Source organism: Macaca fascicularis, chromosome 12 (assembly GCF_037993035.2).
Source record: "Macaca fascicularis isolate 582-1 chromosome 12, T2T-MFA8v1.1".
NCBI lineage: Eukaryota > Metazoa > Chordata > Mammalia > Primates > Cercopithecidae > Macaca > Macaca fascicularis.
This window is the reverse complement of record NC_088386.1, coordinates 78,632,999-78,656,621: the sequence shown is the minus strand read 5'-3', so window position 1 is coordinate 78,656,621 and position 23,623 is coordinate 78,632,999. Positions and strand designations below refer to the sequence as shown.

Below are 23,623 nucleotides of genomic sequence, written 5' to 3'. Positions count from 1 at the left end.
ACTGTACCACTTGAGCCTGGTGTAGCTATGGTCTGTTCTCCGTGGCCTCAAATCATGCATTGGTCTCTTCCCTGGGTAATGCTTACATGCCTTTTAACTTTGACCACACAGCTTGGCCACTCAGTGAACGGTGTAACACCAGGCAAAGCTGTTGACAGAGGGTGTTTCAACAGAGGTGCTCTGCTACAAAACTACCTCAGGGTGTTATCTGGAAAAGCTGCTAGCCGGGGTGGCAGTGGAGGGAGGGGGCGGTGCTGCAGATGCCAAGTGCTGGAGAAGCCACCTGCACAATAGGACCAAATGGTGAAGTTGTGAGTACTGTATGATCCTGACACTGGGAAAATCGTCTGTACTGAAAACTTGACAAGCAAGCACAACAGAACCAGGTAGAGAAACCCCTCCCCTTCAACACAGAATCTTCTACTGACAAAGTGTGACATCATTCCAGCTGTCAAAGGAAAAACGTTTCAAGGGCAAATCGCCACTTTTGCAGAGTGGCCAATAAAGAGTGGACTTGGAGTTGACAGACAATAAATTGATCATTAGCACATAAATAGTTGTTCTTTTATATCTAGAGTGAAGGCAAAATCCTATTATACTGGATACTCTTGCTGGTTATGTAATCAGCTTTTTAACTTTTAAATAATTTGATAGACTTTACCGTAGAAAAAGGGCACAGATATTTGCTGCTGTTTGGGGTTCTGTGTGGATCCTGTTTTAGACCTATCATTCCAAACTGCCATCTTCATGCACTGTCAGAACATGGCTACACACCGCACTGTGGGTCATCTGCCAGAGCTTCAACTGTCATCTTCAATAGGTAGCTTATTGTTGTAACAACATGTATCCTTTTTTTCCCTTCCTTCCTCCCTTCCTCCTAAAAAGCGATTTTTGAATTCCTGATATGATACACATGCATTTTTATATGCTTGCTGTAGATAAACAACATAGTTAGGGAAGGGGACAATTTTAAATAAAGTGGTCAGGGAAGGCTTTACTAAGTAGGTAACATTCAAACAGAGATCTGATATCTCTAGGGGAAAAGTGCTCCAGGTAGAGGGAACAGCAGGGGTGAAGGGAGACCTTGGTTATGTGTTTTCAAGGAACAGCAAAGAGGCCAAGGGGTTTGAAGCAGAGAGAGGAAGAAAGCAGTCAGCAATGAAGTCAAAGATATAACAGCCTGTTTGCATGAGCGTGGGAGGCACATGCTTCACTATGTACAAATAATCTCAATGCAGTAATGGTTAGAATGTAGGGTAATTTAATCTGACAGTAATTCAGCATCTTCTCAACTTAAATAAGGTGTTCTATTGAATTTTCATTGCCAATTTGTCCACAGTGATGCCAATTATAAACTCTTACTTTAGCTTTTCTTTTTTGTTTTTTGAGACAGTCTCGCTCTGTCACCTAGGCTGGAGTGCAGTGGCGCAATCTCAGTTCACTGCAACCTCTGCCTCCCAGGTTCAAGCGATTCTCCTGCCTCAGCCTCCCAAGTAGCTGGGACTATAGGCATGTGCCACCATGCCCGGCTAATTTTTTTTTTTTTTTTTTTTTTTTTTTGTATTTTTAGTAGAGACAGGGTTTCACCATATTGGCCAGGCTGCTCTTGAACTCCTGACCTCGTGATCCGCCTGCCTTGGCCTCCCAAAATGCTGAGATTACAGGTGTGACCACCCCACCCAGCCGGCTTTTCATTTCTTGAAGAGACTGGAACAACAAATCTTCATAGATCTAAACTAACTTACATTTTAAAATATAAAACTGTGTGTCTTGCCAACAGAATTTTTTTTTTTTTTTTTTTTTTTTTTTTTTTTGAGACAGAGTCTCACTCTGTCACCTAGAAGTGCAGTGGTGCTATCTCGGCTCACTGCAACCTCCGCCTCCCAGGGTCAAGCGATTCTCCTACCTCAGCCTCTGAGAAGCTGGGATTACAGGCACCCACCACCACGCCCGGGTAATTTTTGTATTTTTAGTAATGGGGTTTTGCCATGTTGGCCAGGCTGGTGTTGAACTCCTGGCCTCAAGTGATCTACCTCCTTGGCCTCCCAAAAAGTTGGGATTACAGGCATGAGCCACCGCGCCTGGCCACCAACAGATTTTTTAACCCAGAATTTGACAGTAAATAAGTGTTACATCTTTTAAAACAAACACCTTCAAAGAAATACATTAATGGAGAAATATTAAACATATCATTTTTATTAAAGTATATCAACACCTAGAAACAATAAAGGGTACATGATGAATATGTATAAAAATAAGTAACTCAAAGCTTTACTTGAAATAGAAAAGTCTAACTATAAGTTATTTTTTAAGTGTACATCAATGGAAACAAACCATAAATTTGCTGATTATAACGCCATTTTATGTATTGCAAGAATATACAGCTTCAAAGTCTTCTGGTTTAAATTCCTAAATAACTACAGGGTAACTAAATATGTTCAGGATCCTTCAGACACAAAAATCAACTATATAAAGTCACCTGGAACAAATAAATAAGTAATCATACCACATTTCTGTTGTTTTTAAATTTATCATGGTTTTGCTTATAAAGGTATTGACTCATTGGGTTAACTCTGTAAGGTTATAAGATGATATCTGATTTATACTTGCTATATTTATGACTACCTATATACATTTGAACAATCTGAGTTACAAATAATCATGCTGACAAATTCAGGTTTCCCCACTACCACTGAAATGATCAGAGTATAAGCTGAAAAAAAAAATCCGTATTCATACATTTTAATCAAGGTTCAGTAGGGAAGAAGGGAAGAAAAAGTAAAACTGCAAACAAAATGTTAAATACTATACTCCATTTCCTCTGAAATATTTGTCTTTGAATTATTATGTTGGTCTAAATTTTGCCTCCAAAAATCTAAGAAAAATATTGTTTGGGTTTTCCAAAAATCTACATGCTTCTTGAGTTTTTTATTCAAATATTATGTAATCAGAAACCTATTTTAAAGCACAAAATTAGAAAAACATTAAAAAATTATTAACTTTAATCAATCTCAGATAAATAGAATTGTATTGTATGCTCCACTGCCTTTGTTCTACTCATCTTTTTCAGTTTGTTGTTTAAAGCCTCTATATTTGGTTTCAATGTTTAAAAAAGACATACTGTTTTCATTTTCCCTTTCCTTTAAAAAATGGCAGAATAATCTATTTAAAAACAAAGAGGCAAAAACTCCTTGAAATATTTTTCTTCTCATTTAAAACGGACCTATATTTGGTGTACATATCTTTTAAGTTTACAATATGTGAGAAAGAGGATCGTAATGATAAAGATCCTTTTTAAAAATAACCAGGAATGACAGAGCGATTTATCTCCATGGGAAGCGCAATAAACATATTGTATAGTATATACGACCTTATGTTTTACTTGGTGCCCCTAAAAGACTGAATTATATTCGTTGATCTATTTTAATACAGTGAACTACAATTTAAGATTAAAACAAACTTGAGGCTCAAAGCACTTCTGTAGAAGATACAAAAGACAAATGTTTGAATCTTACCCAGGTCACTACAAGCAACTATTAAGTATATAAACCACAGACATAAATAATACACAATCCAGGCCAGGTGCAGTGGCTCACACCGTAATCCCAGCACTTTGGGAGACCAAAGTGGGTGGATCACTTGCCTTCAGGAGCTCGAGACCAGCCTGACCAGCATGGTTAAACCCCGTCTCTACCAAAAAAATACAAACTTAGCTGGGCATGGTGGCACATGCCTGTAATCCTGGCTACTTGGGAGGCTCATGCAGGAGAATCGCTTGAAGCTGGGAGGCAGAGGTTGCAGTGAGCCAAGATCACGCCACTGCACTCCAGCCTGGGCAGTAAGAGCAAAACTCTGTCTCAAATAATAATAATATCATTAAGAGCAAAACTCCATCTCAAATAATAATAATAATACACGATCCATTATTAACAAATTCTATCAAGGCTTCATGTGACATTTAATGGCTGAAAACTAAACAGGACTCAGCAAAATAAAATGTATTTAAATACATGCTTTCTTGTGAAAGAAGGCTCATCCAGTGATACTGACCATAGAGAGAAACTATACATCACTCTCATATTTAAGAGGGTTCTGCCTGCCTTGGTTGGCTTCAAACAGCTCACTGTCAGTTGATTATATTTAGACTGGTTCTCAGCAGAAGCAAAGAGTTCATAACATCACAAGTGATGGCATCTTGTCAGGGTGTAAGCAATCTCAAAACATAACTTGCATTTATCACTTCTACTTTTTGCTCATGACAGCACATGAAAGCCTGCCTTCTCAAATGCACAGATGTGCTCAATATGCACTTTCCATCTATGCTTGCTCTCCATAATGTGTATTTAAGAAGAGCTCAAGACTTTTAAAAATAAAATCTACATGGCAATGGTATCTTCTAAGTCATGAAAAACTATTTGGAAACTATCAGGCCAGGCACGGTGGTTGACGCCTGTAATCCTAGCACTTGGGATGCTGAGGCGGGAGTTTGAGATCAGCCTGGGCAACATGGCAAGACTCCTGTCTCTACAAAAAAAAAAAAAAAAAAAAAAAAAAATTAGCCAGAGGTGGTGGCGCACAGCTGTAGTCTCAGTCACTCAGGAGACTGAGGTGGGAGGATTGCTTGAGCCCAGGAGGTAGAGACTGCAGTGCATTGTGTTCATGCCACTCCACTCTAGCCTGGGTGACAGAGCAAGACCCTGTCTCGAAAAAAAAAAAGAAAAGAAACGAAACTGTGCTAATTAATTAAGTATACCTTATTCTGAAGAAAAAAAAAATCAAAAAATCAAACTGTAAATGACTGTGGGTTTCCTAAAAGTATATTTAAAGTTTCTTACAAAACCATAACCCTTCTCCCCTAAAAAATATGTTCTCTGGTAGAATACTGAAGTAGAAAACAGACCACTGAACAATGATCTCGCAGTATCAAACATTTTCTCAAACAATTATGACATAGGATCAAAAAACAGAATGCTAGGCACCCAGGATAAAAAGCACAAAATGTAAGAGAATAGATCACCTATTCAAAGAACCAAAGCTCACAAGAATGTATGAAAGAACATCTATACATTAAAGAAAGAAAAGAAAGAAAGAAAGAAAGAAAGAAAGAAAGAAAGAAAGAAAGAAATGAATGCAGATAATAGAATTGAAAAAACCAAAATGAGGCCGGAGGCAGTGACTCACACCTGTAATCCCAGCATTTAGGAAGGCCAAGGTGGGTGGGTCACCTGAGGTCAGGAGTTCAAGACCAGCCTGGCCTACATGGTGAAACTCCGTTTCTATTAAAACTACAAAAATTAGCCAGGCATGGTGGCAGGCACCTATAATCCCAACTACTTGGGAGACTGAGGCAGGAGAATCGCTTGAACCCAGGAGGCAGAGGTTGCAGTGAGCCGAGATTGTGCCATTGCACTCCAGCCTGGGTGACAACAGCCAAATTATATCTCAAATAAAAAAAAAAAAAAAAAGAAGAAGAAGAAGAAGAAGAAAGAAGAGGAAGAAAAACAAAATGAAAAGTGTATATTTTTCATAAGAGAACACAGGAATTTTGTGAATAGTGTAGCCACTATATAAATATTGTATAAACCTTCAGATACTGGTTATCTCTTTTGGGAGATTTAAGGTATTCATTTTTAATCTTAAAAAGATTCTTTAAAAAGAAATTTACTTCCCTCTGAAATAGTAAGTTAAGTAGCACTTCAAGCTTTTCCTTAATAAAAACCGTTGCTGGAACAGAAAAATAGGCTTATTAATTAAATGATTCTCTCCATGCTCTAAATACACATTTTAAATGTACACCTTTTTCTTCTACAGAAAACAATGATTACTAATACTTTGTTGTTTTCCCTTAGCAATTTAAAAAAGCATTTAACCACACATTATAATAACAAAGAGAAAGTAATGACATTTGAAATTTACTTATACAGTAGGTCAGGACATTCAAATTGACCTCCATTTATGCATAAAAAAGGCAAGAGAAAAAAGGGAGTTTTGCTACTCTCCAAAGAAGGGAAAAGATGGCTATAGAAGCCAGTTCAGAAACTACAGTTGTCCATTGTCTGCTATAAGGCAACTCAAGAACTGTTCTCCTGTATTCTGTCACACTTATTGCTTTCTTTGCCCTCTTGATATGTACGAAGCTGCTCCATGAAGCCAGAATTTGGACATATGGAAGGTCTTGCATTTTTCACCAAAGAAAAAGCACTGGTAAATGAGGTTTGTTCAGAATTCATCAGGAAGCCTATTACAATTGCAGCAGCCCTGGAAACTCCTGCATTACAATGAACAAGAACCACTCCATCCTACAAAAAAAAAAAAAAAAAAAACTTCATTATTCATTTGAGAAAGATTATTAAATCAATTGCACATTCTTATACTACTTGAAATTATAAAGTAAATATTCAATTTTATCAATTTATTTGATTCAACTTATTTGATTACTGAAATAAAATTCATTACCCACAACAAATGGACACTCAATCAGTCAATCAATCAACCTATACCTCCCTTACCTACTAACCCATGATTGAAATGCTTTAATGATGTTTGGAATTCTGAAACAGTATCTTTCACTAAACTAAAGTAATCCAGTAAAGAACACATTAAAACCTAACAACTTAGTAGCCAAATGTATCAGTAAACACAAAAACCTAATAACTTAGTAGTCAAATGTATCAGTAAAGTACACATGAAAACCTAACAACTTAGTAGCCAAATGTTTCGGTAAAGTACACATAAAACCTAAGAACTTAGTAGACAAGTGTATATAAATAAGAAAAAAAACACAGGAAATATATGTGAAAACATAAAATAAAATCATAAGTATAAACTAAACAGAGAGCCAGAAATACTCCAGAGTATACTTAGTGTTCTCATAAATAAGCTAGTGTCAGTGGCTTGCAAATCTGTTTAAATAATCAGCAAGGAAAACATTTTCCACCCTTGGACATATTTTATTCTGGCAGGAAGTTACTTAAAAATATTTAAACTTATGAGGTAGTAAAATGTGATACAAATAGTTCATAACAATGTGAAGTGGAAAAGGTAATCAGACACCAGCATGAGGTCAATAAATGAAAAAACGTTTCAGGTAACTTGCAAATGATACTTTCCAAGTGAAAAGAGACACAGCGCAAGACCAATGCTGATGGGGGCAATATTGTATTAATAATGAATGTGATAGATCTGATGGGACAGCACTGATACAGCTTGGCCCATCTGAAGCCTTTAAAAAGTTAATGATCTAAATGAAACGTGGTGAACCGTGAGCATACCCTCCAGAATTAGACATTTTAGTTACTTCATTTCCTGATTCTTTATTTGGTACAACACAAAAAAAGATGAGAGCAGGAGGAAAAAAATATGCTACCAAAAACCCTCTACCCAGAGCACATATTAACAATACTACTGTTATGACTCATCAGATTATTTTACTTCTGCAAGGTAGTTTTCTGATTCATACATCTGTTGCAAAACTCCTTTCCTTGATCTGCTGTAACAAACTTGCAAGTGCATCTCTTTTCAAGAAAGTCAATTTTTAATAACAAAATTAGTTAACATTTTGAAAATCCTCATATAAAAAAGGACAATATCAATTGCTTTCTTTTTTCACATCTTACATTACTGTGGGATATACTGTTTTCTATAGATATTTATGACTCCTTTTCAAACTTCAGCAGTTTCTATATAAGAAAAGCAAAACACAAATATTCACTATACACCTTGGAAACTTTTTGTAGCAATAGCCCATTTTTACAAAACTTAAGATGTTTAAAAATTATATTAAGGTAACTGATGAAAATTATTAATGAACTTCATTTAGCATAAAACAAATTAATTAGATACTCCAGAGAAACTTGCAATCATAAGCTTAATAAGCAAGAGATACCCTTCAATGTCACTTTTAGTATTTCCTGCTTATATATTAGTCGGCTTTACTTTATGATCCATACATAGGCTTTTGAACATGAAACTAGTTTTATTTTCAGTCTTACACAATGTGCATCCAATTTTAGCTAATGTTTTAAAATGATATTATTTTCTTCTTCTTTCTACTTTATATAATAGCTGTTTTTCTACAGCTTTTCAATTTACCTACTTTCTACCTTTTGATTATTCGTTAGGTATCATATTGTCCTTGAAAGTATTTCCAGAGAAATTATTGGCTTTGTATCCCTTTTTCAGAGCTCAAAACAGTAACAAACAATTTATAAAGCATTTTTTTTTCTTTGCATTTGCTGTTGTCTTATGCCTAGAAGACTTTTGCTCTTCTTGGTACAGCTAATTCTGACTTCTGTTCTAAGACTGCCTCTTTCCAAGTGAAATGAGGGCAGGAGGAATGTCTTGGCCATCTTTGTATGCCTAGTAGTTAGTGCAATTCTTGGCATACAGTAGGTATTCCGTAACTGTTTGCTAAGTGAATAAATTTGTTCTGCATTTCTGAAAGGAAAGTGTTCTTTCAAAAATTCAAAATCACCATTTTGCTATGGGCAAGTAGTAACTTATAGGCAGATAGTAATTATGCTATGTTATTTCCATTTCACAGAGTTGTCTTTGTTCTTGTGCCGTTACAGTTTTCAACTAGATTGCAAGCTCCTGGAGGGCAGCAATGTGTATCCCTCACATCTTCTCAGAATAAGTAATTAATATTCCTTAACGGTAACTGAGCCAAGCCCAGGTGTTTTTCCTTACATTTAACTTCCATTAAAACTTTAGCATCTCCAGGCACGGTGGCTCACACCTGTAATCCCAGCACTTTGGGAAGCTGAGGCAGGTGGATCACAGGTCAGGAGTTTGAGACCAGCCTGGCCAACATGGTGAAACCCCATCTCTACTAAAAATACAAAAATTAGCTGGGCATGGTGGTGGGTGCCTGTAATCCCAGCTATTTGGGAGGCTGATGCAGGAGAATCGCCTGAACTCAGGAGGCAGAGGTTGCAGTGAGCTGAGATCGTGCCACTGCACTCCAGCCTGGTTGATGAGAGAGACGCTGTCTCAAAACAAACAAACAAACAAACAAAAACTTGGGCATAAGCACTACTCATAATAGCAAAGACATGGAATCAACTCAATGCCGATCAATTATAGTCTGTATAATGAAAGTGTGGTACATATACCCCATGGAATACTATACAGCCATAAAAGGAATGAAATCATGTCCTTTGCAGGGACATAGATGGAGTTGGAAGCCATTATCCTTAGCAAACTAACACAGGAACAGAAAACCAAACACCGCATGTCTCACTTATAGGTGGAAGCTGAACAATGTGAACACACAGACACATGGAAGGGAACAACACAAACTGGGGGCCTGTCAGGGTGGGGTGGGGTAGGAGGAGGGAGAGCATCAGGAAAAATAACTAATGCATGCTGGGCTTAATACCTAGGTGATGGGTTGATAGGTGCAGCAAATCCCCATGGCACACATTTACCAATGTTAACAAACCTGCACATGCTGTACATGTGCCCCAGAACTTAAAAAACCTTGGGTATAGTGTGATAGTCTGCAAGTGCCTGACAGTCACCTATGATGAAATAAGAATTCTGCAGTGGAATGAAAATCAATTGTCACTAAAAATATACTCCTTAGTTCAGCGTTTGGGTGGGGTGGGGGAGTAGCCAAAATCTCTCAAAGAACTAAGCAATGTCTTGGTTTATATTCAGGCACAACCTTCTTATCCTGCAGAGATCTGGTAGCAAACCGGACAACACTATGAGGAGCACAGGTCACAACAGTCCACTCATGACTATCCACAGTAGTAGAGGTGAATGTAAATATGACAAACACAAAAAAAGTGATGGGTAGGCTGCTTTGAAACAAACTGGAAGAAGTAAGGCAAGAGAATAGGGTCTGGCAGCAGGGAACCTAAGGCTGTTTCACGCAGACTTCCTAGCACTAAATTAAAAGGAAAACCCTAACTTTCCACACCTAAGTAACAAAAGGACCAGAGGGCTACTGCCTTTGCAAAACCCCCCACTTTTTCTGCATGCAGATGGGAAATTTGCTGTCCACAACCAATCATATTGATTGCAGGCCAAGTCTTCGTTTGCATAGAAGTGTAACTTTGTAACTTCACCCTAGCCTCTCATTGGTTGCTTTTTGAAACCAATCAGATGTTTGCACAGGAGCCTGACTTTGTAACTTCACTTAAGCCTCTGGTTGGCTGCTTTCTCTAACCAATCAGACTGACTGCAGGATACCACTTCCTTTACATGAGGTGAGCATGAAGTGGCCATTGGGAAACTTCTAGCGGATATTTGGGCTCAAGAAGTTTCTGTATCCTGTCCCTTGGGCCACTGCTTGGGCCTGCTCCCAAACTGTGGAGTGTGCTTTCGCTTTCAATAAATCCCTGCTTTCACTCTTTCGCTTCATTCTTTCTTTGCTTCGATGGGCGTTCTGTCCAATTCTTTGTTCAAAATGCCAAGAACCTGGACAACTTGCAGTCATGACCCTCTATTGGTAACAGAAGCATCTAAAAACTTAGTGAATTTAGGTACTTATTTAGACCCATGTTTCTCTAACGAACTTTTACTTATATTGAACAAAAAACTACAAACAGCTTACATGTCTCACAGTAGGAAATAAGATAAATTATAGAATCACCAACTACCGTAATACTGTGCAAAAATTTAAAATGATTTGAATCATTAAGTATAAAAAGCAGGCTATACAGAGGGGACCAGGGCCGGAGATGGGACCAGGAAGGAACTGAGGACCAAGAAGTGCAAATATTAGTATCCAGGACCAGAGTGGCTGCCCGAAGGTCCAGATCTCACATGTGATGTCACCCTGTCAGCCCTCCCCTCCTGAGCAGGGATCCAAGAATGTGCCAAGAGTCCTGCTGGCTTCAGCCAGGTGGGCCTGTACATAGGGTCCATGTGCAATAGGGAGGGACATCTTCTATTTTTTGCTGCCCCCTCCCAGCCCACTGTCTGGGGCAGGGGGAGAAGGTATTTTCAAGATAAAGCACAGGTACCACAAATAAAAGTCATGAAGTTGCAAAAAAAAAAAAAAAAAAAAAAAAAGGCAGGCTATAAAAGAATTTAAACTGTATGATACTATTTTTATAAAAATATATATACAGGTCTAGAAAAATATATCAAAATGCTAACAATTGTTATATCTAAGTGTGGAAGTATCTTAATTTTTTCCATTTTTTTCTACAAAGAACATGGACTACTTACATCATGTTTTTAAAATCGTATCTTATAAATAAAAAACATGAAATATCAAATATACATTGTCATACTTTGCACCTTTTGCACGTAAAAAGAGGGGACAAATAAATTTAGTTTCTAAAAGGACTCTGGGCTATAGAAGTTACCATTACTGTTCCTCTCAGGTGTATTTCTGTCCCTTTAGGCATAAAGGAAGGACAGAGAAACCAAACAGAGTTTTGCAAGTACAGAGGGAAATGAGGAAAGACTTGGGAAATGGAAACCATTCCATTTGGCAATGGTATGTAAAAAGATAAAAACAACAAACTAGGCCTAGAAAGGTAGTTTTGAAACATGTAATTCACTGAGTAATTAAATTTAACAATATTTGAATATAAAATAGACAAAGGCATGAAGAGATCTTTTCTAAAACAAATGAAAAAAATTCAAGAATTCTATTGCTAAAACTAAATATATATTAGCCTTCCAGGCATGATGGCTCATGCCTATAATCCCAGCACTTTGGGAGGCTGAGGCAGGTGGATCAATTAACATCAGGCACGTGAGACTATCCTGGCCAACATGGCAAACCCCCGTCTCTACTAAAAATACAAAAATTAACCAGGCGTGGTGGCACGCACCTGTAATCCCAGCTACTATGGAGGCTGAGGCAGGAGAATCACTTGAGCCCAGGAGGCGGAGTTGCAGCAAGCTGAGATTGTGTCAATGCACTGAGTTTTCAGGGCAGGCAAATACTGGCTGAGGTTAGGATCCCAGTATAAAACATAAGGCTTGAGAGGGTAGAACATATTGCTGAAATCTAATTCATCTTATCAGAAACATTTTCTGCAACTCCTCAGATTCTCGTGGTGCCGCCATCTCACAGACCCTCTCAGCACACTCCACCTCAGCTACCACCTCCATGACTGACTACTCTCCCCTTAGGTCCATTCACTTTTGCCTGTCAAAGAAGGAGCTCTTCTTCAATGGTGTCCACAGCATAGACAGGCGTACTCTGAGTCCTGGATTTTCTATTTTTCAACTTGGTTGAAAAGTTGTATTACAGGGTGTTAGATTTGGCTTTGAGATGGCCGCTGAAGGAGTGGAATGTTATAACCCAGAATTGTGGGGTTGGTTATATCCCCACTGGCAAACTTTGGCCAATGGGAAACAGAAGCTGACAGGAAGCCAGGCAGATAAATTCTCTCTCCTTCCTCCCTCCCAGGCTGGGTTGAGGTACAGTTTCTTGGTACTGCCTGTCCAGAGATATTTTGGGTGGTAGAGTAGCTATACCTGCTGAATAGCCAACAGTCAGCTCACTGTGCAATGAGCCCAGCAGGGTAAATGCATCACTTTGTATTCCTTCTCGTCCCACCTTGAATCACTTTCCTTTCTTGCCACTCTCACTGCCTACAGATTGTACCTCTCAAATTAAGCATCAGCTCTAAATCCTCATCTCAAGCTTTGTTTTTAGGAAACCCAAGCTAAAATCCACTCTAATTTACTGGCCCAAATTAAGGCAAACTTTATTTTTAAATTTATTTAAAATTCCACACTTATTAGAATATTCAATCTCTTGCTTTTCTTTCTAGATAGTATTACCCTGTCTAATTTTTACTTGCAATATTTACATCTCTTCTAATGTTAATATGAATATGGATGACATCTACACTTTCCCATCTCTGGCATATTCTACATCTCCTTAGAGAAGGAGCTAATACAGAAATATCATTTTTATTTTTAAAACTATTAACTCACACACTGGAATGTTACAATCCAGAGCCTGTAAATTTTTTCACAAGAAAACAGAATGGCCAATATTAGGCTTTGAATTAGAAGACCTCTTCCTTGGCCACGTGCGGTGGCTCACGCCTGTAATCCTAGCACTTTGGGAGGCCCTGGCGGGCAGTCTGCCTGAGCTCAGGAGTTCGAGACCAGCCTGGGCAATACAGTGAAACCCCGTCTCTACTAAAATACAAAAAATTAGCCAGGTGTGGTGGTGTGCACCTGCAGTCCCAGCTACTTGGCAGGCTGAGGCAGGAGAATCACTTGAACCCGGGAAGTGGAGGTTGCAGTGAGCTGGAGTTTGCAGTGTGCCGAGATCATGCCACCATACTCCAGCCTCATGACAGAGCGAGACTCCGTCTCAAAAAAAAGAAAAACCACAAAAAACAAACAAACAAAAACCCTCTTCCTTTGCTTCCATTCAAATACAGTCATGCATCATTTAACAGTGGTGATGCATTCTGAGAAATGTGTTGTTAGGCAGTTTGTTTGTGCTGTAAACATCACAGAGTGGACCCACACAAACTAGAATGGTATGGCCTATTGCTCCAAGGCTACAGACCTGTTCAGCATGTTACTGTACTAACTTGTAGGCAACTGTAACACAATGGTATGTATTTGTGTATCTAAACATACCTAAACATAGAAAAGGTATGGTAAAAATATATTATTATAATCTTATGGAACCACCATCATATATGCAGTCCAAACATCATTATGCAGCGCATGACTGTATCTGCTATTAAAGTTGATGAACAGTAGAATGGAATAGTTTTATATTTTCCAGGTAGTCTAGTGGAAAGGTAAGTAGAACAGTGCTAGGCACCTAAGGCATTCAATAAATATTACCAAATGAAAGGAAAGAAGGGAGAGAGGGAGAGAAAATGGGAAGGAGAGAAGGTAGAAGGGAGAGAAGGTAGGCCAGAGTTCAATTAAACCTGATTGTAATCTTGTCATTGTTAGGTGTTCCAGAAGAGTTATTTCTCTCTGTAAATGCTTCTACTTTCCCACCTACGTATCTTACGTAAAATCTGTGAGAATTATTTGCTGACTAAAAATGATGCTATTTCAAGGAATAATTATTGATAACAGCCAACCTAGAAACTTTGCCTGTCAGAATGTTGACTTGAATCCAATAACAAGATTGAAGTACCATATGGCATTGGCCATTGGTCTTCTAACTTCAGAAAACCAACAGACAGCTTCTGATCAGCATTTTCATACAATCTAAGTAAAGCAATACACATTTAGTCCTTAGAGTGCCTTAAAATTTTACTGCTAAAAATGCAGTTTCACAATAACTATCTCATTCATTAAAATGAAATGCATGTTAATCATCATAAATACACTAACAAGTCTAGAGCAGTCTCTGTTTTATAGTCCCCCTGAATATCTTGCGGACTGGTCAGAGGTCAGGCGGCTATAAACCCTCAAAGGAAATCTAGCTACATGTTTACAGACGAAAACTCGGTAAGTAGAGGATTTTTATTTCTGAACATTTCTCAGTAAGGCATAGGAAAATGAGAAACTGAATTAATGTTAAAACTAAGTATCTTATTGAAAAAAGAGCAATTAACCAAATAATTGTAGGAAATAATGAAACATTGTTAGAAGGGAAATTTCATAATGGTTTTTTAGAGATTCATTATAAAAACAATAAAGATTGGGTAATGGATCCATACTTTCAAATTTCTGCTTCTGAAGAACTATGGATCAAAACAAAACTCACCTTTCTTTTTGCTTCTTCAATAAATTCAAAACATTCTGGAAAATAAGACAGGATGTTGGTTTCAGGCAGATCCAATATAGAAATGCTCTTATATGTAAAGTCACTGAGGAAAGCATTTTCAACTCCATATGCAACATTAAGAATATGAGTCACCTTAAAGAGAAAGAAAAAAGATGATTTTTTAAAATCCCATGAATTAGGTTATCTAAAAAGAGACTGGGGTGTTGTGTTGACATCTATAACAAGAAAGGTAAAAAATTTAAATGCGACTCACTTGATTGATAATACTTCTTCAACCCACACCAGAAGTGCTCCTTCTACTATATGTTCTCTCTCTCTCCCCTCCACCCTTTTTTTTAACTTATTATTATCATCATGTAGAGACAGGGTCTCTTTCTGTCACCCAGGCTGGAGTGCAATGATGCAATCATAGGTCACTGCAATCTTGAACTCCTGGGCTCAGGTGATCCTCCCGCCTCAGCCGCCCAAGTAGCTGGGACTACAGGAGTGTACCACCACACCCAGCTAATTTTTTTTTTTTTCAGAGAGGGGTCTCGCTTTTTTTGCCCAGGCTGGTCTTGAACTCCTGGCCTCAAGTGACGTTCCCACTCCCGCCTCCCACAGTGCTGGGATTACAGGCGTGAGCCACCACACCTGGCCTATATATTCTCATAGCCCTGGACTTGCCCTATTACAGCTCATACCACTTAGAGATTGTTTGTCTCTTTCATTGCACTAGAAACTACATGAGGGTAGGGACCATGTTTAACTTAGTGTTATAAGCGAATGAGCAGTGAGTTTAGCAGAAAATGCTTAAAATCTTTGTTGAATTAATCTGTAAATATCCATATAAAAAACTTAAATAGGAGAAGTATATCAGTAGTACACAACTTCCCTTTCAAGAATTATTTCCCTATTTTCCTTCATATTCTTTACTTAATAAAATGGTTCTCCAGGATGACTGCACATTAGAGTCACCTGATGAACTCTTAAAAACTATCAATACCACAGGGTCTCATACCCAGAGATTCTGATGAACTAATCTGGCTGAAAAGTAAGGGGAGGGGTGGTTGTAAAAAATTTTCTTTCAGGTGGTACATTTGAGCAACCTCCTCCTCTTCCATCTATGTATTTGAGCCCCTTTTCTTAGAGGCCACCAAACATGTGGAAGAAAGCCATGTAGAAAGTCCATTAAGATAATCCAGAGGCTGAGAATCACTTGAACCCAGGAGGTGAAGGTTGCAGTGAGCCACGGTCATGCAACTGTGCTCCAGCCTGAGCAACAGAGTGAGACTCCATCTCAAAAAAAAAAAAGAAAAAGAAAAAAGAAAAAGAAAAAAAAAAACTAACAACTTTGTCCACATCTGTACTTCCCCTCTGCCTTCTGATTACAATGAAGGATGTGCTCATGCATCTTCAATAAGGCTCATTCCAGAATCTGTGCTTGGAGTCACAGTGCTTCCTACTTTCTTGGCATCTCCCTATAGTCATAATTCTTGCTTTTCTGTATCTTCAATTTCTTCTTCTACCATCAGCCTTAAAACATGCTGAAAGCTCTCCCATCCCCCCTCCTCACCTATAGCTCCTCTCTCTCTTTCTTTTCCCCTTCCCATCACTTCCTCACTTCTCAATCTTTTGCAATACGGCTTTGGCCTCCAATTCAAATGAAACTGTTTCCACCAAATGCACTAACAACCTCTCTGTCACCAAGTCCCATGAACATAATTTAGGCCTAATCGTACTTAAACTTTTGCAGTATCTGACATTGCTGACTCTCTCCTCCTTAAAACACTATTCTCTTTGGCTTCCACGACACCACCTTTTTGTTTTACCTTCTTTTGGCCTCTTTTGGATCCTCCTTTCCCACTGCAGACTCTTCTTCCTTTGATCATTCCATATAGGGTGATATTCCTCAATTTATCAGTTCTATGATAAGATTCTGTTATAGGCCCTCTTCTCTCTTACTTTATACATTTCCCCAGGCAGCTTCATCTATTCTAATGATTTCAGTAACTATTTAAAAGCTGAAGATTCCTAAATCTGTATATTCACCTCTATTCTGAACTTCAGACCCTACATATCTACCCACCTAGATGATCCACATCACCCAAAATCTAACACGTTCAAAACTAAGCACACAGTTTTGCCTTCAAAGCCTGTTCCTTCTACGCTGTTTTCAATCTCATGGAACAATAACCTTACTTAGTTACCAAAGAAAGTGAGACATCAGCCTTGACTCCTCCTTCTCCCTTAGCCCCACTCCCTATCCTGCCTCATAAGTAATCAAATTGTAAGAATTCTACCCCCTAAAATACCCCTCACAGCTATGTAATTCTATCTCCACTACATCTTAATCTCAGCCATTGTCATCTTTTCCTTAGATTACTGCAATAGCTTTATAACCAGTTTCCCTATCTCTAACTTGAGCAACCCTCCAATGGATTTTCCACACTGCTTCTAATGAGAAATCTTTCTAAATTGCAAATTTGATCCTGTTACATCTCTGGGTAACTTCTCAGTGGCTTTCCACAGTCTTTTGGATCAAGTCCAAACAACTAACTCTGGCTTACATGGCCTTTTGGGATCTGGCTCATGCTTACCTCTCTCTCTGGTCTTGTCTCTTAGTGCCCTTCTTTCTCACACTCTCTATTCCAGGGCCACTGAACTTTTCTGTCCCTGAAAGCATCAGCCTTTCTCTTGCTTCTTGGCCTTCACACATATCTTTTATTCTGTGTGAACACTTTTCTTCCCTTTTTTTTTTTTTTTTTTTTGAGATAGAGTCTTGCTTTGTCACCCAGTCTGGAGTACAGTAGCAAAATCATAGCACACTGTAATCTTGAACTCCTGGGGTCAACCAATCCTCCTGCCTTGGTCTCCAAAAGCACTGGGATTACAGGCTGTCTACTCCTTTCCCACCCTCTTCAGAGAAATACTTCAATATCACTTCCTCCAGGAAGTCTCCCCTGACTCACCTATCCCCCAAAAAACAAACCAAACCAAACATGGGTTAAGAGCATCATCTCCTCTGCACTTCTATAGCACCCTGCACTTCCCCATCAAAGCACACAAATGCTGTTCTGTAGCTGCTTGTCTGTCTTCCCTGTCTGCCCCTTACGTCATAGGCTTCAAGTGAACAAGAATCTCTTGCACTCCTTCAACGACAGCAATTCCATGACCTGAAACAGTGCTCAACAAAATGGTAGAGGGCTAAAAATTCTTTTGAGTAAATATGTAATAAATCACATCAGTTGAATGGAGTAGAGTGGCTGGAAATGGCATTACAGAAGACATGGTATGTGAGTTGGGACTTAAGGCCTGGGCAGTCTTGGACAAATAGAGATGAGGGAAAGCCTATCCCACACAGAGGAACTCCATAAACACAGGCAAGAAAGACATGCCTCCAAGGTCAGGCTCATGAGGGTACATGAAGGAGATCAAGAAGAATGTAAAACTGGAAAGATAGATTACAGATCCACATATTTGAATTATGCGCCAATTATTTTTCAACTCTATTAAAATGATAGCGAAAATGTTACCAAGTAAACTCCATAATGTACCAAAGATGCACAATACAGTTTTTCCTAAATAAAACAACTAAAATATTCTGTGTATATGGTGCCAAACTTAAAGCATTTTTTTACCTTGTTCTTTTTCAGTGTATCCAAATCATGAGCAGCGTCTTGTGACCCTAGAAAAAATAAATGATACCACCTTGAACATAAATATAATCATCTTGACCTTTTATATAAATTTGTACAGCCATTCTGTTATTTAAAAAAAAAAAAAAAAGACGAACAACTTGGAAGGACCTTAGTCCAACTTTCTGAAGGCCAATTTGATAAGAGTCATCCTACATAAACTCTTGGACTCTGAAATCCTACTTCTAAAAATTTGTCCTAAAAGTTACAGATGTTGCAAAGATTAGCTGTAAGAATGTTCACCATAGTATTGTTTGTAATATAAACAAAACAAAAACAAAAGAACAGCAAAAGCCCAATAGCTGTTGCATTAAATAAAAAATGGTACAATTGCATAGTGAAATACATACAGCCATTACCACCATTAGAAATAAGAAATGTAAGCCTGAACAACATTGTGAGACTCTCTCTATAGAAAAAAAATTTTTTTTTTAATTAGCCAGGCGTGGTAGTGTGTGCCTGTATTCCCAGGTATTCAGAAGGCTAAGGCAGGAGGATCCCTTGAACCTAGGAATTTGGGGTTACAGTATGCTATGGTTATGCCACTGCACTCCAGCCTGGGTGACACAGCAAGAAGAAGAAAGAAAAGGAAAAGGAAAAGAGAAGAAGGAGAAAGGGAGGGAGGGAGGGAGGGAGGGAAGGAGGAAGGAAGGAAGAAAAGGAAGGGAAGGAAAGCAAAGAAAGAGAGGGAGAGAGAGAAAGAAGAAATGTGGTAAAATATTTATAGCATGTAAACATGTTCTTGGCCAGGAGTGATGGCTCCTGCCTATAATCCCAGCACTTTGGGAGGCTCGGACAGATAGATCACTTGAGGTTAGGAATTCAAAACCAGCCTGGCCAACATGACAAAACCCCATCTCTACTAAAAATACAAAAATTAGCTGGGTGTGGTGGTGCACACCTGTAATCCCAGCTATTCAGGAGGCTGAGGCATGAGAATTGCTTGAACCTGGGAGGTGGAAGTTGCAGTGAGCCAAGATCGTGCCATTGCATTCCAGCCTGGATGACAGAGCAAGACTCCATCTCAGAAAAAAAAAAGAAAGAAAGAAAGAAAGAAAAATGTTATCAATGTATCTGGTGATAAAAGCAGGTTACAAAATACTATCATCCATTTTTGTAACAAAAAATATGTATGTGCTTAAAAAATGGACAGGAAGTATATATAGAACAAAATGTTAATAGTGGGGTTGCAGGTGATTTTTTTTCTTCTTTATGCTCATTCTGACTTTTTACAATAAACATCTCTTTATTTTGTAACTTAAAAAAGGATATTACAAAAACCATACACCCACAAGACGACTTCGTGCCAGTCGGTTTGGGAACACCCAGTAGCTTAGAGCAAATGCTGTTGGCCTGCAGGATCCCACCCACACTCCATGTACCACTAGGGCTGTGCCCTTCTACAATCTTTCTGTCACAGCCGGCTTCCCAGATCTCCCACACTTGGAAACTGGCTCTAGTTAATAAGCAAGTTCATATGGAGAATAACTAGTTCAAATAAAGTGAGTTTCACAGTTTAAAGATTTCAAGCATTTTACTTTCCTGAATTAGGTTCTATTTCATAAACTTTTTTTTTAAGCTACGTATGTGGGAATTCAGCCAACTTTTTCAATGTGATTTTAGGTAGCAGAAAGGCCAGCAAGTATGCTGTTTGGCCAATATCCTCTTGATAATACCAAGCTTACAGGTTCCTTACTGAACTCACATTCAGCTTTATTCTACTTAAAAGTTAGCCTATCAAAATATTAACATTTGTTAAAGCTGAATGGTGTATACATAATGGTCTATTAGTTTCTGTAATTTTCTACAAATGTGAAATACTTCATTCTTTAAAAAATTCTGTTTTCTAATGTAGAAAGCCCTAATCAACTCCAGGGGAAAAAATAGGTTCAAATAATTGAAACTTGGTGATTTAGTCAGGCGCGGTGGCTCATGCCTATAATCCCAGAACTCTGGGAGGCCAATGCAGGCAGATTGCTCAAGCCCAGGAGTTCAAGACTAGCTTGGGCAACATGGTAAAATCACATCTCTACAAAAAGTACAAAAAAATTAGCCAGGCATGGTGGTGTGCACCTGTAGTCCCAGCTATTCAGAGGCTGAGGTGGGAGGATCGATGGAGCCTGGAAGGTGGAGGTTGTAGTGAGCCAAGATTATGCCACTGCACTCCACTCTGGATTTATTTTGAGACCCTATCTCAAAATAAATAAATAAATAATAAATATCTATCTGTCTATAATATATAATTTTCAAAGCCTAGGACAAAAATGCTATCTAAAATCTTTCATCCATTCTTTAAATGGTTCAAGGGCCTATGTAATATTTTTTAAATGCAATCATTTTTTAGAGTTTATAAACTAAAAAAGATTACATATTTACAACTCTTTGTTTTCTTTATTCACTACCAAAACCAAAAGTTGTTTGGCATGCGATGCTGGGAAGAAGCTGTGTCGCTTCGAGGAGATGAAGGAAGCTCTTAGAACCAACCTGCAAACAACCCCAGTCTCCCAGACGTAAACTAAGTCTGGTCAGAAACAACTCTTTCAACATTCATGTAGAAGAACTGTAGGTGGAACCACCCACGGGTCCTTCAGGAATGAGGCACTTGTAATTAGGCAGAAAAAGGTGCGCTTTCAGAAGAGGGGAGGTTGTTCCTGATGAAAGTATTCCATTTCCTGGTCCAGTGAGAAGACCTTATTAGGGCTAGTTTCAGAAGTTCCTCCCAGGACTCTCCCACTATCCTGGGGAGGTTCCCAACCCCAATCTCAGAACACTACCTTGATTAATTCACTTTGGATAAGTCCACAAATAATAATAATAGTAATAAGCAAAGTTCATGAAGACCCTAAATTGGTGAATGATATATGAAAATTCTACCATAATTATTCCAAGCCATGATTACTACAGCGGAAGCCAAAATAACTGAAAAATGTGCCATGGCATATTTTCTTTCCTAGATATGGTGAGCAAGGCCTAGGTGAACTTTTCAGATTACCTAAATAACTCAATTTTTCACTGTAAATGTCACAAGAATATGGCATAATTTTTCACGGGGCTGCAGAAACTAGTTAGAGACATTTATTTGGTGAATTTAAAGATAGCCTATGTAACAATTCATATAATATTTAATAACATATGTATACTGCAACTGATTTGCATCAAAAACCTTTTACAACAACCACCACCTCAGGAGGATCCTATGACATAAGCAGATACTGTTACTTCATCTTTACAGATGGCTTTTTGGAGGACCAGAAAGGATAAATGGCTTGCACCAGCTAATCTAGTAAATTAGAGGCAGAGCAGGACTGAAAACTTGGTCTATGTGAGGCAGCCCCGTATAACAATGGACAGCAGGAGTCCATCAGACTTGGGCTTGATGCCTAGCTCTGTTACTTACTAGGTGTGTTACCTTGTGTAAATTATTTCACCAACTTTAAATCCTGGTTTCTATTTGTAAAACAAAGCTGATAATCCCTACTTCGCAGGATTCTGCAAAGGAATGAGACACTAGGTGAACAATACCTGGGCTATTTGTCAGTCTTCTCTCTATTCAAGAATGCCTTCGCAGCATAGTGACACGTCATTTAGTCTTCCCAAGTCTTAATTTCTCTATTCATAAACAGAAATAATTCAGACGTACTTGAAAACATTCTTGACTATTTTTTTAAGAATACCATACCATATTCTTGCCAAATTAACAAGTTTGTACTTTTATGACCTTGCTTCATTTGCTATTTGTGAACTATGCTTGTATAGGGACTCAGTATTTCCATAATGCGAAATAAACCACAAAATCTTCAGACTCATAGCTATAAAATAAAAGATCTCCTTCTCTTAAACACTCCAAAAACAGACACCATGAACAGACGTGGCCACAGGAGGCATGTATTCCGCACGGTTTGTAAGAGCTGCGCAGGCCAGCAAGCACAGGACTATTTCAAATATTAACTTTTCTATAACTTTAACCATTGTCACTTGTAGTTCTGCCTTATACATTCTTTTTTTTTTTTTTAAGTTGTATCTTTTATAATCCGAGAAAACACAACACCAATGTGTTATTCTCCAGAGAAGTTAGAGAAACGGGAAGAAAGCTTTGCTAATGCGGTGCCAAGTGCTACTAGAATAGCATCTATGCTTCTTATGGGTACATTGTGAGGCAGAAACGGCTGTAGCTGGCTAACGGAAGTTCCGTATCCAAAAAAGGAAACAGTTCAGCTTTTCGGCAGGATAGCTGATAATACAGACTATTACGCATAAAGGGGGAAAATGAGAACGTAATCTGGCTAAAAGGACTCAATGATTTAGTGGCAAGTCGATGTACTCACCTAGGAGCAACCATGGCTTAATAACGCCAACCTGCAGGTCCGAGCTAAGGTCCTGCACATAACCACAACCACCCCCACTGCTCGGCTCTACTTCTTCCACAACATGAATTCTGGCATCTTTCCATGTTTCTATAATTTTCTTTCCAGTTAGCGTTGTCACCCTGGTGCATTGCTTCCTGAGATTATTCCGGGAGAATGCTTTAATTTCCTGGTTAAGGGAGTGCATTACATGAGCAGAGGCTGGGAACAAATACAAACAATCCAGCAGGCACAGAGAAGGGCTGAACTGCTAGTCCCTTATTGCCCAGGTAACAAAGAGCCTCAGAGGTGCTCGCCCATCCAGGTAACAGCAGCAGCCACAGGCCGAGAGACGGAGTCGTCCAGCTCCGTTTCTCCCAGCGATGCAATGTAAGGCGAAATTTGATTGGTCATTGAGACACAAGTGCCGATTGGATGCTGTTTCTTCTTCCTGTCAGCCAGAAATCTGCATTTTCCCGAAAAGCTCAAGGGATCCACTGGGGGAGATTTCTTATTGTTGCTGTTTACATTTAGCTTTATAATACACGCAGAATGGTAAAATATAAGACTTCGTTGGAGAAAGGGATGACGTGTCCTCGTTCTTTAAAGGCAGTGATTTTCTGATATATTCTGCTGGTGTCACTTACGGCAGCGACCATAGGCGATCCGGGCTGACCTGTGTATCGCTACCGCTTGAATGAGACTGGCGGAGTCACCTTGCAAATCACCCTATGTCCCAAAGCCTTTCCTGCCCGTCTGCTTTTAGGCTAGTCCAGGAGGGCTAGAGCGGACTTTGTTTCTCGCTTCCTGTATCCTTCACACATTCTCCTTTTGCTGTTAATGCAAGAGGAACGTTTACTAGATAAAGTTGTTTTGCATATTTGTGAGGCAACAATTTAAATAAACTGGGAAAA

At 38.8% G+C, this 23,623-nt stretch overlaps 1 protein-coding gene across 2 annotated transcripts; it reads right to left on the bottom strand.

Moving 5' to 3' along the window:
* Nucleotides 1-2,180: 2,180 nt before the first annotated feature.
* DUSP19 (dual specificity phosphatase 19) lies at nt 2,181-23,073 on the bottom strand. 2 transcript variants are annotated; one of them, XM_005573659.5, is made up of 4 exons: nt 22,692-23,073; nt 18,310-18,356; nt 14,669-14,821; nt 2,181-6,299 (listed from the first exon to the last, which is right to left on the bottom strand). In XM_005573659.5, exons 1-4 carry the CDS (start codon nt 22,915-22,917, stop codon nt 6,072-6,074), a joined length of 654 nt encoding a protein of 217 aa, XP_005573716.2. In that variant the 5' UTR covers nt 22,918-23,073; the 3' UTR covers nt 2,181-6,071. The 2 variants fall into 2 exon arrangements, with proteins under 2 accessions (XP_005573716.2, XP_045223288.1); XM_045367353.3 differs by having other exon boundaries at nt 14,669-14,703.
* Nucleotides 23,074-23,623: the final 550 nt, after the last annotated feature.

Bases quoted from the DNA above. Each gene is read 5' to 3' on its own strand.
- DUSP19 (XM_005573659.5), bottom strand. From the start codon at position 22,917: ATGCACTCCCTTAACCAGGAAATTAAAGCATTCTCCCGGAATAATCTC. The intron at 18,357-22,691 runs GTGAGTACATCG...TATTTTTTCTAG, and splicing joins TAAGCCATGGTTGCTCCTAG to GGTCACAAGACGCTGCTCAT. The intron at 14,822-18,309 runs GTAAAAAAATGC...TTTCTCTTTAAG, and splicing joins ATACACTGAAAAAGAACAAG to GTGACTCATATTCTTAATGT.